Genomic DNA, 14183 nt, shown 5'->3' with positions numbered 1-14183 from the left:
TGGCCATATGCTGCATTGCATTTCGATAAGCCACAGGGTCACCGCAGAATCACCACATATGTGCGACGCCAATGGTGGCTGCTAAAACAGGCTGCTGAGATGCAAGTACCTTCATTCGCTACCCACACACGCGTAGCGTAGCAGCGTCGGTATGCTCACCCGCCGCTGGTACTAACAGTTATGTTCTCAAGTTGGCATTCGCCGTTCTAGCATGTCCACGGAGTGAATAATGAGGAGTGGGCCGAAGCGTCCTACATTCATCCATATGTCTGTCTGGCTGTCCGTCCGTCAACTCGCTCCTACCACACTTTCTGCAATCTTTCTCCGTCCCTTTTTTAGCGCTGTTCCCCTAAGTATTATGTACCAACTAGCCCTTCAAGAAACCCGTCTGCAATGTATCACACTAAAGCACGCATCGGATGGACGGACGGGTAAACGGACGCTTCGCCCCACTCATCATCCTTCACTCCATGGATATCCTGTGAATTCTCTATATAACAGCGTCATCTATCCTCTTTAATTGCCAACTATACGAAAAATACTACTAACGCCTTCCAATGATATTGTCACGGGGGTGAGAGAACGAACGAAATAAATATATGTACAAAATATACAGGGAGAGTCAGAGGCAGCTGCAGCCAAGATGGAGGTACAACAGCAACAACAACACGTGCGCGGTCGCTTTCATCGTCTTCGTCGTCTACCTGATGCTCTCTCGTTGCCGATGTCGTGTAACATATAACCCCCCGCCACCGGCAGCGCCATCTCGGCGCCTAAAGAAGAGTAGGATCATATGCGAAGATGTATGGTTTCAGGCGGGTCACGTGGACGACGTCAGTACTGGGTGCGGATGACGACGACAGACTGCCCAACGGAGAAATCTCGTACGTGACCTCGGTAAGCCGGCGTAAAACCTTGTAAGGCACCGAATAGCGAGACAGGAGCTTCGAAAAGAGGGCAACGAGGCGGCATGGTGTCCAGAGGAGGACCAGTGAACCTGGAGAGCAGGAAACTACTATGTGATGGCTGTCGTAGCGGGCCTTCTGAGAGAGATGCGAGCCGAGAAGACGTTCCTGTGCGATTTGGCGGGCCACTTTAGCCCGAGCAGTGGCATCCAGGGAGTACTCTGTAACCATTTGCGGAGTTGATGGGCGAAGAGTCTCGAAGAGTAACGCTGGATGGCGGCCAAACAATAAATAGAAGAGGGAGAAGCCAGTGGTGTCGTGGCGTGACGAATTGTGTGTGAATGTCACATAAGGCAAAGTACTATCCCAATCAAGGTGATTTTCGGAAACGTACATGGAGAGCATTGTTGTCAATGTTCGATTTAGGCGCTCGGTAAGGCCATTTGTTTGTGGGTGATAGGCCGTAGTGAGCTTGGGACGCGTCGAACACGGGCGAAGGATGTCACTACTTTTGAAAGAAATGAGTGACCATGATCGGTCAGCAGCTGTCGAGGAGCGCCATTGTGAAGAATTACGTCATGAAGCAAGAATTCCGTGACGCCAGTGGCACAGCTTGTCGGTAGCGCCCGTGTGATAGCGTATCTTGTGGCGTAATCAGTCGCTACGGCTATCCACTTGTTTCCAGTGAGAAAAGTAGGAAACTGATCAACGAGAACAGAACCGAAGCGGTAGAAGGGGATGGTGGGTAAGTTGGAGTGGACCAGCTGGTGGCAAGGTGGAATGTTTGGAGCGCTGGCAGGACTCACAAGCAGCAACGTATCGGCGCACAGAACGGTAAAGGCCTGGCCAGAAGAATCTACGCCGCCAAGGGCATATACACACAACGTTATCAAGGGAGCAATTCTTAAAACTAATTAGAAATGGCTACTACAACATACTACGAGGGAACGACACACATCCTAAGGAACTTCATCACTAAAAATGCAGGTGCAACTAAACAGATAACATGAGGGTAAGTGTCAGTCCTGTATTAACAAGGACGGGTCGTCTGAGTGTCAACATTTACGATATGGTTGCCTCAACTTCACTCCAAGATAAGTTACTGGTTTGCAGAATATGGGCACCCATACCTTGTATGAACAACTAAGGACCAGCTTAGCTCAGAACCAGATTTTTCAGCAATTCGAAATTTCTATTATCCATGATGTTTGTTGGTCAGTAGTATTTTTTGTGTGCTACTGATAGGTTTAGAATTGCGCAATAAAATGTATGACTTTTACTACAAAACGCTGCCGATATTTATTATAGGCACACTTGTTATTTAAAGGGGCCTTTATTGATGAGCATACGTGGAAAAAAAGTTTGCAAGGGAGGCACTGATCATGCGCCATCATAGCACTGATAGCAGTGAGTTCATTATGGCACCATGCGATTATGTTTAACGATCGCAAGCGATCATAACGACTTCAAGTCACTTAGTTTAATCAGAAGGTTATTCCACTCGCGAAAACTTGATACGCAAGCGTTTTATCTATGATTTGTCTTCCAGCATCAAATGGCAATTGTATGAACTGTTTACTTCGTGATGGCAAATTGTATTAATAATACTATCTATTCGATACCACAGGGTGGTCTTCGAGGTGTCGTTTGGGCCGACTGCATTCAGGGAATTGTGCTCTTCGCATCGCCATTCATTATTATTGCGAAAATATTGTACGACTCCATAAGCTTGGATCGACCTCTGAGGCCTCTGAGTGACTTTGACAGCAAGGAGCGCTTGTTTAAGTGAGTACCCAAATAAACATTCTACACTGCTCCATGCGAATGCGAATGTGAGTAGTGAGTAAACCTTTAAATGCTCACTTCAGGCCCTGAAATGAAGTATGGTATACCATGCGCGAAATCCTAAGCACCGAGACCCGGCATTAAAACCCGCTACGGTGTGCTTGCGGTTATAATGCTGTCACGGACGGCCATTTTTGGCGACACCGCGTCACGGCAATTAACGGGCACCGTACTCCCCCACTGACCGTGAGAGCGGTGGGCGCATGAATGGGAGCCGAGAAGTGCAGAATGGGGTGCTCTTCTTGGAACGTCGCCGCCGACGGTTAATCCTTTTGTAACTGTGGCGGCGTCTGCAAGGTCGTAGAAGGCCGCGGTATACCCCGAACAAGTATTAGACTACGAGACGCACCGGCTGATAGCCAAACGTTTGACCTTTCCCACGGGGAAAAGCGTGGGAAACGCTCTGGTGGCCAAGCCGTATGACAACAACCCGACAGGTTGTCACTCTCGCTAGTTGAGGGCCCTCTCCCAATTAAAAAGGGGTGGGGTCAAAATATTTTTGGCGCGGAGTTTCCATCAATTAAACGCGCATGATTAGACCCATGTAGAGGTCTCTTGTCCCCAAGGGAGAGAGCGAGGAGACACGAGGGGGATTTAAGCGCAGGATTTTGCCCTGCTAGGCAGACTAGTCGCTGACCAACATGGTGTAGAAACAGATCAACAAGCATCTCTTCTAGAAGTTTTTAGTGTGGCTCTGTATCGGCTGGCCACCTAAACTTAGCCGTTCGTCTAGTTGTGACGCGATATTAACGTCTGTAACGTAGACATCGGGACTTCGCCTCGAGTTAGCTCAACCTGCTCGAAGTCACCTGCAAGCACTAGCCTCCCGGAGCCACCAGCGTTGCAACACCACCGACATCGCAGTCGTGCCAGAACTCTCTTCGACTTCTCGCATCCGATCGTCGGGGACACAACGCTGCCGGTCATCACACGTAGGCCTTCACCTGTTTATATCTTCGAACTTTCTCCTGCGTAGTTCTATTGTTGTTAGTTTGTGTAGCTTGTAATAGTTCTCTCTCGTAAGCTGGTGTATTGTTTTGGTTTTATATATTTTTAGTTGTATCAAGTGTTGATGTATTTTGTTAGTTGTATTGAAGTATTGTATTAGATCCCGTGTGCTGCAATATCACTAGAGTAAAGTTGTTTTGTTTTCTCACGTCTCTGATCTCTTCACTGTCCCTGCTTGCGTACGGAACGAACCAACCTGCTGTCATTCCTGTCGCCGACTTCGCGCTGGCGACGCTAGAGTGGCAGCTTGTAACAAATGCTCACCCGAAGGTCCTGGGTTTGAATCCCAGGTGCAGCAGTCGCATTTTTGATAGAGGCAAAAATGCGTCAGGCCCATGCACACTTACATGTAGGTGCGTGTTGATAACCCCACGTGGTCTAAATTTCCTGAGCCTTTCACTGTAGCATGCCTCATTCATTTCGTGTTTTGTAACTTTCAATCCCAACACTTATATGAATCACATCATTGAAAATTCTAGCGTGTCACATTGTTACGGGGAATAAAGTATACACAATGGATATACTGGCGAGCAAAATGCGTACAACGCTGCTGCAGTCCGAGCACGTTCCCCAGAGCACTTCGTCGTCGTCAACCTCGGGCACCTACTTAGCCCGTGACATTACCCGCCGGTGGCAGAAGCACCGTCCCGGTGCGATGAATTCTTGGGGCGTGAGTAGCATGGTTTAAGCCGTGAGACGTGCACTATACCGGTCGGGACTGAAGCTGGTACTGACGCGGTATGGAGTGGAGCTATCTCATAGGTCACGCTGGTGACCTTGCGTACGACGCGATATGGGCCAACGTAACGGGACATCAGTTTTTTGCAGAGACCAACACGACGCGATGGTAACCACAGCAAGACGAGCGACCCCGGAGAGTACTGTACGTCGCGGGGCCGGCGATCGTAAGCACTCTTTTGTTTAAGCTGCGAGGCACATAAACGATCCCGGGCGACTTGGCGGGCGATGTCAGCTCGGGCCAGGGCATCACGAACATAAGCAGTCGATGAGGGGGCTTTTCAGATCGGATCATGGTGTCCATGGGCAAAGGCGGGTCATAACCAAACAGTAGGTAAAAAGGCGAAACTCCAGCTGTATCGTGACGTGAACTGTTGTATGCGAAGGTAACGAAAGGTAAGTGGATGTCCCAATCTTTGTGATCCTTGGAGACGTACATCGCTAACATAATCGTCAGGGTACGGTTGAGGCATTCCGTGAGGCCGTCGGTTTGTGGGTGGTACGCTGTAGTGAACTTGTGGTGGGTAGAGCAGGATCGCAGGAGCTCGTCGACTACTTTAGATAGAAAACAGCAGCTGCGGTCGGTGATCAACTGACGAGGAGCACCATGACGCAGAACGATGTCATGAAGAAGAAAATCGACTACATCAGTAGCGCAGCTGGTGGGAAGGGCGCGTGTAACGGCATACCGCGTTGCGTAGTCGGTAGCAATAGCAATCCACTTATTACCGGTGGCCGACACAGGAAAAGGTCCTAGAAGATCGAGGCCGACTCGGAAAAATGGCTCATCTGGTACTTCAATGGGCTGGAGGGTACCAGCAGGTCTCAGAGCAGGTGTCTTGCGGCGCTGGCAGAGGTCGCATGCCGCAACGTACTGTCGCACAGAAAGGTAGAGGCCAGGCCAAAAGAATCGGCGGCGAACGCGGTCATACGTGCGTGACACCCCTAGGTGCCCAGCGGAGGGGGCATCATGGAGCTGGGCCAAAACATCTGAGCGAAGATGCGCAGGAACAACGAGTAAAAGCTCAGCACCATCTGGGCGGGCGTTGTAGCGGTGCAAGATGTCGTTGTGAAGAACGAACAGTTGTAAGGAGTGGTCAGGGTGAGGGGAGTGCAGACCATTGATAATAGCACGCAAAGTGGGGTCGCGGCGTTGTTCAGCAGCTACGTCGGTGAAGTCGGTAATTGAAAGAACGAGTACCTCTTGTCCATCTTCCATCATGCCAGGGGAATCGACTGGGTAACGAAACAAGCAGTCGGCATCCTTGTGAAGTTGTCCGGATTTATAGGATACGGAAAAAGTGTACTCTTGTAAGCGCAGCGCCCAGCGACCAAGGCGTCCCGTAGGGTCCTTGAGTGAGGAGAGCCAGCAAAGCGCATGGTGGTCCGTAATAACTGAGAATGGTCGGCCATAGAGGTACGGTCGGAATTTCGCAATTGCCCAGACGAGAGCTAAGCACTCGCGTTCTGTGATCGAATAATTTTGTTCCGAGCGTGACAACAGTCGGCTTGCGTACGCGACGACGCGGTGCATTCCTTGTTGCCGCTGCGCCAGCACTGCGCCTATGCCGTGGCCACTGGCGTCAGTACGAAGCTCCGTGGCGGCAGATGGGTCGAAGTGTGCTAGGACTGGTGGATTGGTGAGAATCTCAACGAGCGACTAGAAGGCGTTTGCTTGCTGTTGGCCCCAGGTGAATGCGACATCGGTTTTGAGGAGGCCAGTTAGAGGACAGGCTACTTCAGCAAACTTCTCGACAAAACGACGGAAATAGGAGCACAGTCCCAGAAAACTTCGGACGTCCTTGGCTGAGCGGACTGTGGGGAAGTCGCGAACTGCTCGGACTTTCGCAGGGTCTGGTTGAACGCCCACAGCGTCAACAAGATGGCCGAGTACGCAGATTTGGCGTTGCCCAAAGCGACAATTAGACGAGTTAAGTTGCAAGTTGGCACGTCGGAAAACATCAAGCACTTAGGACAGACGGGTAACATGGTCGTCGAAAGTAGTCGAAAAAACAATAACGTCGTCAAGATAGCAGAGGCAGATGGTCCGCTTCATGCCTCGAAGGAGAGAGTACATCATGCGCTCAAAAGTCGCAGGGGCATTGCATAATCCAAAAGGCATCATCTTGAACTGATAAAGTCCATCAGGAGTCACGAAGGCCGTCTTCTCTCTGTCTTTGTCGTCCACAGCAATCTGCCAGTAGCCTGACCGAAGGTCTATTGAAGAGAAATATTTGGCACCGTGTAAGCAATCGAGTGCATCATCTATGCGCGGTAGGGGATAAACATCTTTCTTGGTAATATGGTTGAGATGGCGGTAATCAACACAAAATCTCCAGCTATTGTCCTTCTTTTTAACAAGTACAACGGGTCAAGACCAGGGACTAAATGATGGTTCTATTATGCCCTTATGAAGCATTTTATCGACTTCTTGCTGTATAATAGGACGCTCCGGGGCTGACACACGGTAGGGCCGTCGGCGAATGGGCCGAGCGTCACCGGTGTCGATGCGATGAGTTACCAAGGATGTCTGGCCCAAATTACGGTCGCCGAAGTCACAGATCCCCCGATAAGAAGCAAACACACGGCAGAGAGCAGAGACTTGTTCAGAGGTGAGCTTGTCAGATAGCATTGGCTTGAAAAGGTCGGAACAGGAACGTGACGAGAGCGACGTTGATGGAAAATCGGGTGATGGATCGGTGGTTAGGGCGGAAACTGTGTGGCCGACCAGTGGTGTCAGATGCGCAAGTGACATGCCGCGAGGAATAACGTGCACTGAGAAGCCAAAATTGAGGACGGGAAATGAAGTTCGGTTGTCCTTGACGGTAACCACCGTGTTGGGTAGTGCAACATTACGTGTCATGGCCACGTCAGAAATTGGGGCAGCAACATAATCGCCATCGGGTACTGGAGGATATGGCGAGAGTTGGACTTGGATTGCGGCTTGCGGCGGAAGTCTGAGGAAATTGACAGAGCGTAGACGAGGTGGGCTGGTAGAGACGGTCTCTGAGAAGGATGGTAGTTCGAGCCGAAGAAGACCTTTTGAACAGTCAATGAGCGCAGCGTGTGAAGTCAGAAAGTCGAGTCCAAGGATGAGGTCATGAGGGCAATTTTTCAGTACAGCAAACAGAACTGAAGTTTGATGCTCAGAAATTGTTATTCGCGCAGTGCACATTCCAAGGACAGCAGGAGTATTCCCATCCGCTGTACGAACGGTAGGTGCAATCGCAGGTGTCAGAACTTTTTGGAGGCGGCGGCGGAGGTCTGAGCTCATCACAGGTATTTGCGCACCGGTATCAATAAGAGCAGTTACACGTAAACCATCAACGAGAATTGTGAGAAGGTTGCACCGCTGGTCGGGAGTAATCAGAGGATTTGCAGTTCGAGTCGTGTATGCAGCGTCACCTCCGGGGGCTGCACCGGCTAGTTTTCCGAGTGACGGTCGTAGGGAGACCGAGAATGGCGGGGTTGGGGCGAGCGGGACTGATGACGCACGGGCCATGGCGAGCGGCTGGTCCGACGTTCTGAATTATGCTCTGCGCCTGTCTCTGCACGGTAGGACGGGGCATAAGGTGCACTTTCGGAGCGAGGTCCCCAATCGTAGAGTCTCGGTTGAGGTGATGAGGTCCAACGGCTACGGCAATGGCGAGCGATGTGTCCTATCCGATGGCACGTGAAACATATGTGCCGATCATCATGAGGGCGCCATTCAGCTGGGTTTCGTCTTGGCGCGAACGTGCGGTTCGGAGTGGCAGCCGCAACGACTGGAGCCGAGCTGGAAGTAGCAGGGGCATTTTGATGAGGTGGCGAAATGCCCATATTCGCGATCTCTTGGCGAACCACGGCCTGTATCATTGAAACAGCATCGAGGTTGTGTCCTGGCGCGCTGACGCTAGACATAGCGGGTGCCATAGCCTCGAGTTCCCGACGGATTGTTCTGGTGACGTTTTCCGGCGCTGGTGGTTGATGTAGTGTGGGCAAATCTTCGCAAGAGGACGTAGCAGCCGTGTTGGGAAGGCGTTCAAATCGGTGAACTATGCGCCTACTTTTCGCCTGTTCGAAGCGACGACATGCTTCAATGACCGACTCTACTGTCGAGCAGTCCTTGCACAGCAGAGAATTGAAAGCGTCATCGGCAATTCCTTTCAGGATGTGTCCAACTTTGTCCTCGTCGAGCATGTCCTTGTCGACCTTGCGGCACAAAGCCAACACGTCCTGGATGTACGCGATGTACGGCTCTGTGGATGTCTGGGCACGAGTCGCAAGCTCTTTCTTTGCGGCCACTTGATGTCCGATGGGTTTCCCAAACAGATAGTGCAATTTCTGCTTACAGAAGTCCCAGCTGGTCAACTCTTCTTGATGTGTCTCGTACCAGAGTTTTGCCGTGCCATGCAAGTAGAAGAGTATGTTCGCCAACATAAGCGTCGGATCCCAATGGTTGCTGCTGCTGACGCGCTCATATAGGACCAGCCAGTCGTCGACGTCTATGCCACTTGTGCCGTTGAATGGGCCTGGGTCACGAGGTTGCACCACAACGATCGGTTGCGGGGCTGACGGCTCTTGTTGACATTGAGTAGCCTGGTCAGTCATCGTGGTAGCTGCAATGCGCCGTCCACTGCGAACATCCAGCTCGTTGGGCTGTATAGCGAGTGGTACCCCGCACCTCCTCCAATGATGTTACGGGGAATAAAGTATACACAATAGATATACTGGCGAGAAAAATGCGTACAACGCTGCTGCAGTCCGAGCACGTTTCCCAGAGCACTTCGTCGTCGTCAACCTCAGGCATCTACTTAACCCGTGACAATATGTAGGCATTTTTCTGTTTGCAAACATCTGCTTACCACTGCCGTCGTGCGCACCCCGATTTGGTGAGTTTGGGGCGGGAGCTCCTTTCAATTTTGAGCTAAGTTAGTCATTAGGAAGTGATACATTGACTCAGTTAATTTAATGAGGGTATTAAATGCGGATTGCACTGAGGCACACCCGGCTGCAAACAATTACAGGGTGTGGATTTCACTGGAAATGCAAATTTCTGCCACAAGGCAACATTATTATAGAGCACTCTGTTGGTCGAAAAAATTACTGTAGGCTCCAACATTTAGTTGGCGACTATGTACACAGTAAAACATTCAATATAGCTTTCTCAAAAGTTTCGCGTACTGCAGACGTTTGCCTGACGGTATACACCATAAACTATCGTCATTAATTATGTGCCATTCCATTCTTTGGTTCCCCCACTGCGCCACCAGTTTTGAAGCGGATTCCAGCTGCGACGAAACAGTGTGGGCCCACGCGGTGGCCACTGTTCCTTTCCACCTGGTTCGTGAAGGCATGGACCAAATGGTCGTCCAAAGATTCCTGGCTGCGAGAAGCATCAGAAGTGCTCGCAGGTTGGACAACCCTTTCACCTGCTGATTTCGCCACTTATTGTACTAAGAGTCGTTTCTTTGATAATCGCAGCATCATTCGAAAGACCTTTGTCTAGATTCGATGCTTTGATTACTGAAGTCCCTATTGTCACAGCAAATTGACAGTATACGTGTGGTCATGCACATCGGCACGTTGACTTGATTGTTGGCAGGGTTGTGTGGGCCGGAAGCACCCTGGTGGCATTCTTCATACTGACCATATCTATGACGAGCTTGGCCCTCACCTACTGGTACCGGGACTGTGATCCCATGTTGACTGGCACTATCACGCGCTACGATCAGGTGAGCCTCACTTAGAGCGTCTGTTTCTTGCCGATATTCTGTCCCACTATGAAGAGCGCGTTTACGTACACGATAATTAATTCGTAAACGTGCTGGTGTACGTCAGCGTAGCGATGCAGGTTTACATACCTTCTAGTTTTGTTTTTCTTACTAGGGGCTAAGCTCCTTAGGGTTGAGCTATATCCGCCATCGTTCCTTTGTTGATGATCACGTTGATGAAGAACAAGCTCGTTGATGAACGACGACCACCGCCGTTAGACAAGACGCACGCAAACGGAGCAAGCGTTTAAAAGCATTACTCAAGTCCGGCGGAGGATGTGGCCATCGCATTGGCGGTATCCCATTCTAACTGACAACTAATAGTCACAGACTCTCGAAGAGCATGTGAGAGCTATCTGGCAGTGTAAACCTCTCGGTTGGCTGATGGACTTTTAAAATTGAGTATCAGACACCGCGATACTACCCCAAAACGTATTATATGGACTCCTGGACATTAGGGTCTCCAGGGTAATGAGGCTGCGCATGCAATGGCCCGCGTGATTATTTCCCGGGAATCTCCCCGTTGCCCTGATGGATCTGAACGTCCCACACCTTTAACACGGTTTTGAGAAATAAAGACATTACGCAATACCGCTTGTGTCCCGCACCAGTGAAAGGACTCTCGAAAACAGAGGAGCACGTCCTGTGGCGCCTACAGACAAACACGCCATTCTGTCCAGCCATACTCAATTATTACGACCCCAAAATAAGTAGGCAGTGTCAGTACTGTGGGTAAGTGGCGAATACTTACCATATTCTCTGGACCTGCCAAATGAATCCAAAATTAACCCCGATTCCCAACCCAACCAATGAGGACTGGAGGGTGACCCTACTACACACTAGAAGAACACACTAGAAGCTCTACACTAAAAGAACAGCAAACTCTGGTTCAGCGGGCTCGAGTGGTGGTTTCGACTAATGACGTCCCGGACTGAGGATGTCGACCAGCTTGGTGGGGATAAGGGCTATATGGCGCTGCCAGCTTCAATAAAGGTTCTTTCCTCTTCCCACCTCTTTAAAAGCATTGTGGAAGCTTGACAATATATATCGGTCACCAAAGCGTTAGTGAAGTTATAGTGTCCTTTTATATGCCATTATACATTTTTATCAAACAGCATGCTCAACACACAGTGCCTGATTCAAACTTTGACTTCCAGTAGCGGTTAAAAAGCCAGTAACCAGGTTCCGACTTTTTTTACACCCCCCACATGCTCGGCATTTCATAGATTAGACTGCAGTGACCAAGTTTTCTGAATATTACAGCGCTGCGCGCCCCTCTATTTCGAAAAACAATTCCCGCGCATCTTTCCTACGCCTGACACACCCCCTTGCACGCGCAGTGACTTCAACTCGGTGATCGGTGACGTGACGTAGCACGCAGCTCGCCGAAGCACCTCGCCGATTGGTCTAAATCAGGTGTGAAAAAACAGTAGGGAAATCCACGTCAATTCCTCTTCCCACCCACAGCTACGAAACAGCCCCTTGTTTCTTGACACTGCGGTGAAATAAACAGCCTCGGAGTTTTCACGTGCACGTGTACACTCCTCGCTCAACTACAGCGCCTGTGCGCACGTACGAACGTACTTCGCCCTTGACATGAGCAACACTGGTAAAAAGCGTTGCTCTGTCGTCGGCTGCAAATGGAGTGACTGGGCATTGGCACCGGCTGCCTCACGATGGGGCCCTGCGCGCTGCATGGCTGAAGCGAATCGGCCATTCAGCGACGTACGTCAGGGACCTGATCGTTTGTGGTCGACACTTTACACCTGACGCTTACACGGTTGACCCGTGGCTGGTGCGGCAAACGGTAAACAACCATGGGCACGCTTCGCAGCAAGTGAAAGTGCGACTGATTGAGTTCGCCGATAACGTCAATCACTGACATGGTGTCACGTTGTCAAAGTAGGTGGAGTCCCGATTATGGCATGACGATAGTTATAGCGCGATAACAAAACGACGACACAGAGGCAAGAAGGACACAAAAGTCTCTGTGTCGTCGTTTTGTTCTCGCGCTATAACTATCGCCATGCCATACCAACTAGCCCAAGCTGCCACACTTTCCGATTATGGGATACGCCTTCCCCCTCGTGGAAAGAAGAAGGGGCGAGGCCGCGCGAAAATTTGAAACCAGCTTAGACCGACGTTTTAACCCATGTAACTTCCTTAATATAGCACGTATTCGCAAAATTCTTGTGGCAGCATGTTCGCAAAAAAAACTGCGCATATATCTCTTTTTTTTAACTTCTAGACCTCAGGGATGTTTACCGGTCCTTTAAGATACCTAGTTTTATTAAACTGTAGGGAGGTAAATGAAGATGGAAGCTTGCGATGAAAAATCCGTAAACATTGGCACAGGAATGCTGAATGCGCGGATATTGAAAAGTTGTAGCATTGATACTTGATATTGTTATAATAACTCACCACCTCGCTCAACCACAAGAAAAAGGACAAGTTGCACCCTTAGTTAAATACAAACCTCTCGTATAACGTACAGTTCTGAGCACTGAGTCGGAGGTGTCGTTCTGATCACACCGGCCACATTCTAATAAAAGTAGAATGCAGAAAGCCCCATCTATCGTGGAAGCTTGGGGCATAAGCTAATATCTCGAGCTGAAAAAATAATGTTCTTGAATATTCTGCGAAAACTTTTGTAAAATCTCCACAAAATTTACGACACAACTGATGTTAACACAAAATATGAGGCTCTAAATCTTCATTACAAATTGCTACCAGTGATTGCTCTGGAACCCACGTTTGTTTTAGTAATTTGTTATTTGTCGATGTCTATAGCACTTTTTTGGCTTTGATTTTATGAAAGTCTACTTTGAATATTCCAGTTGAATTTTCGGCATAACCATTTGAAATTCATTTGCAGCACGTAACACAGAACCAGCCAATAAGGACGAAAGGCGAGAAATGATTACACATCATTAAACTTTGCCTAGTTTTCTTGCGCGAATGCCTACAGTATATAAAAGACAGCAAACGATCTAATCACGTTCAAAACTGGAATCAGACATTCATAGTGCGTGGTGACGCCATACTGATAGTGAAAAGTGATATTGTCAATACTGAAGCAAGCAAGTACTATTGTCCTTTTATCATGCACGATTACTTGATTACTTATCAAGCTCAACCGTATTTCTCGCCAAGTGCCTGTTGTCAATCTAAATGTATGTGATTTTGAAACGGGGACCACGATGACAATGCAGAACGAAAAGAGATTGCGGCTTACCCTTAGAGCAGGTATCTCTAACACATGGCCCACTAGCTGCATGCTGCCTGCACATGACTCTCTTCGCCACAATTTGTTTAAAAAGTATGTTCGTCAGCACGCACAGGAATCGCTGCTCTAAAGCATTCTTGTCGTAAGTCATCCCATTTCGTCACGATGTATTGGAACATTACCGTGAAACAAAAACCGCAATTCGGAATAGGCGTCGACATTTAGGCATTTGGAGATTTTGGTACGCAAATGTGGTTGCAATCCTGACACTGAATCTCCTTCAAAAATGGCCCATATAAGAGCTGTGGGACATGTTCATAATCAAAAGAGGTGCCCTCCCCCTCCCCACCGCTCCTACCATCTTCACTACCCTGAGAGAGAGAACACTCTATTGTGAAGGAGGGAGTTTGGCCAGCTGCGAAAATCGCTGACTAGCTACTCTGCCTGAAAAGGGGGATTGGGGACTGAAAAAAAGAAAAGAAGAAAGAGAAAAATATAAACTGTTAAACTACAATAAAAAGCAACTAAAGCAGACTAAGATTTTTTTTTTCTCTTGGGCCGGGACGTGTGATGACAGAGTGACGTAAGTGCTTTCAAGGAGCCTCTAAAGTAAGTCAAACTGACCGGTACTGTCTAAACATCTGAACAGATGTTTTACTGCTAGCCTCTGTTGCGTAAGGCAGGCTAGAGGACCCAAGAAACAGTCGA

At 49.2% G+C, this 14183-nt stretch overlaps 1 protein-coding gene across 1 annotated transcript in view; it reads left to right on the top strand.

The window, feature by feature from the left end:
- LOC119164743 (putative sodium-dependent multivitamin transporter) overlaps positions 1 to 14183 on the top strand; it is a 74549-nt gene that overhangs the window by 16527 nt on the left and 43839 nt on the right. The window contains exons 5-7 of the mRNA XM_037416952.2: positions 2533 to 2690; positions 9749 to 9889; positions 10081 to 10210. Coding sequence (XP_037272849.2) covers positions 2533 to 2690; positions 9749 to 9889; positions 10081 to 10210 — 429 coding nt within the window. The remainder of the gene's footprint in view (positions 1 to 2532; positions 2691 to 9748; positions 9890 to 10080; positions 10211 to 14183) is intronic.

Source organism: Rhipicephalus microplus, chromosome 9 (genome assembly GCF_043290135.1).
Source record: "Rhipicephalus microplus isolate Deutch F79 chromosome 9, USDA_Rmic, whole genome shotgun sequence".
NCBI lineage: Eukaryota > Metazoa > Arthropoda > Arachnida > Ixodida > Ixodidae > Rhipicephalus > Rhipicephalus microplus.
This window is presented reverse-complemented; position numbering and strand designations above follow the sequence as displayed.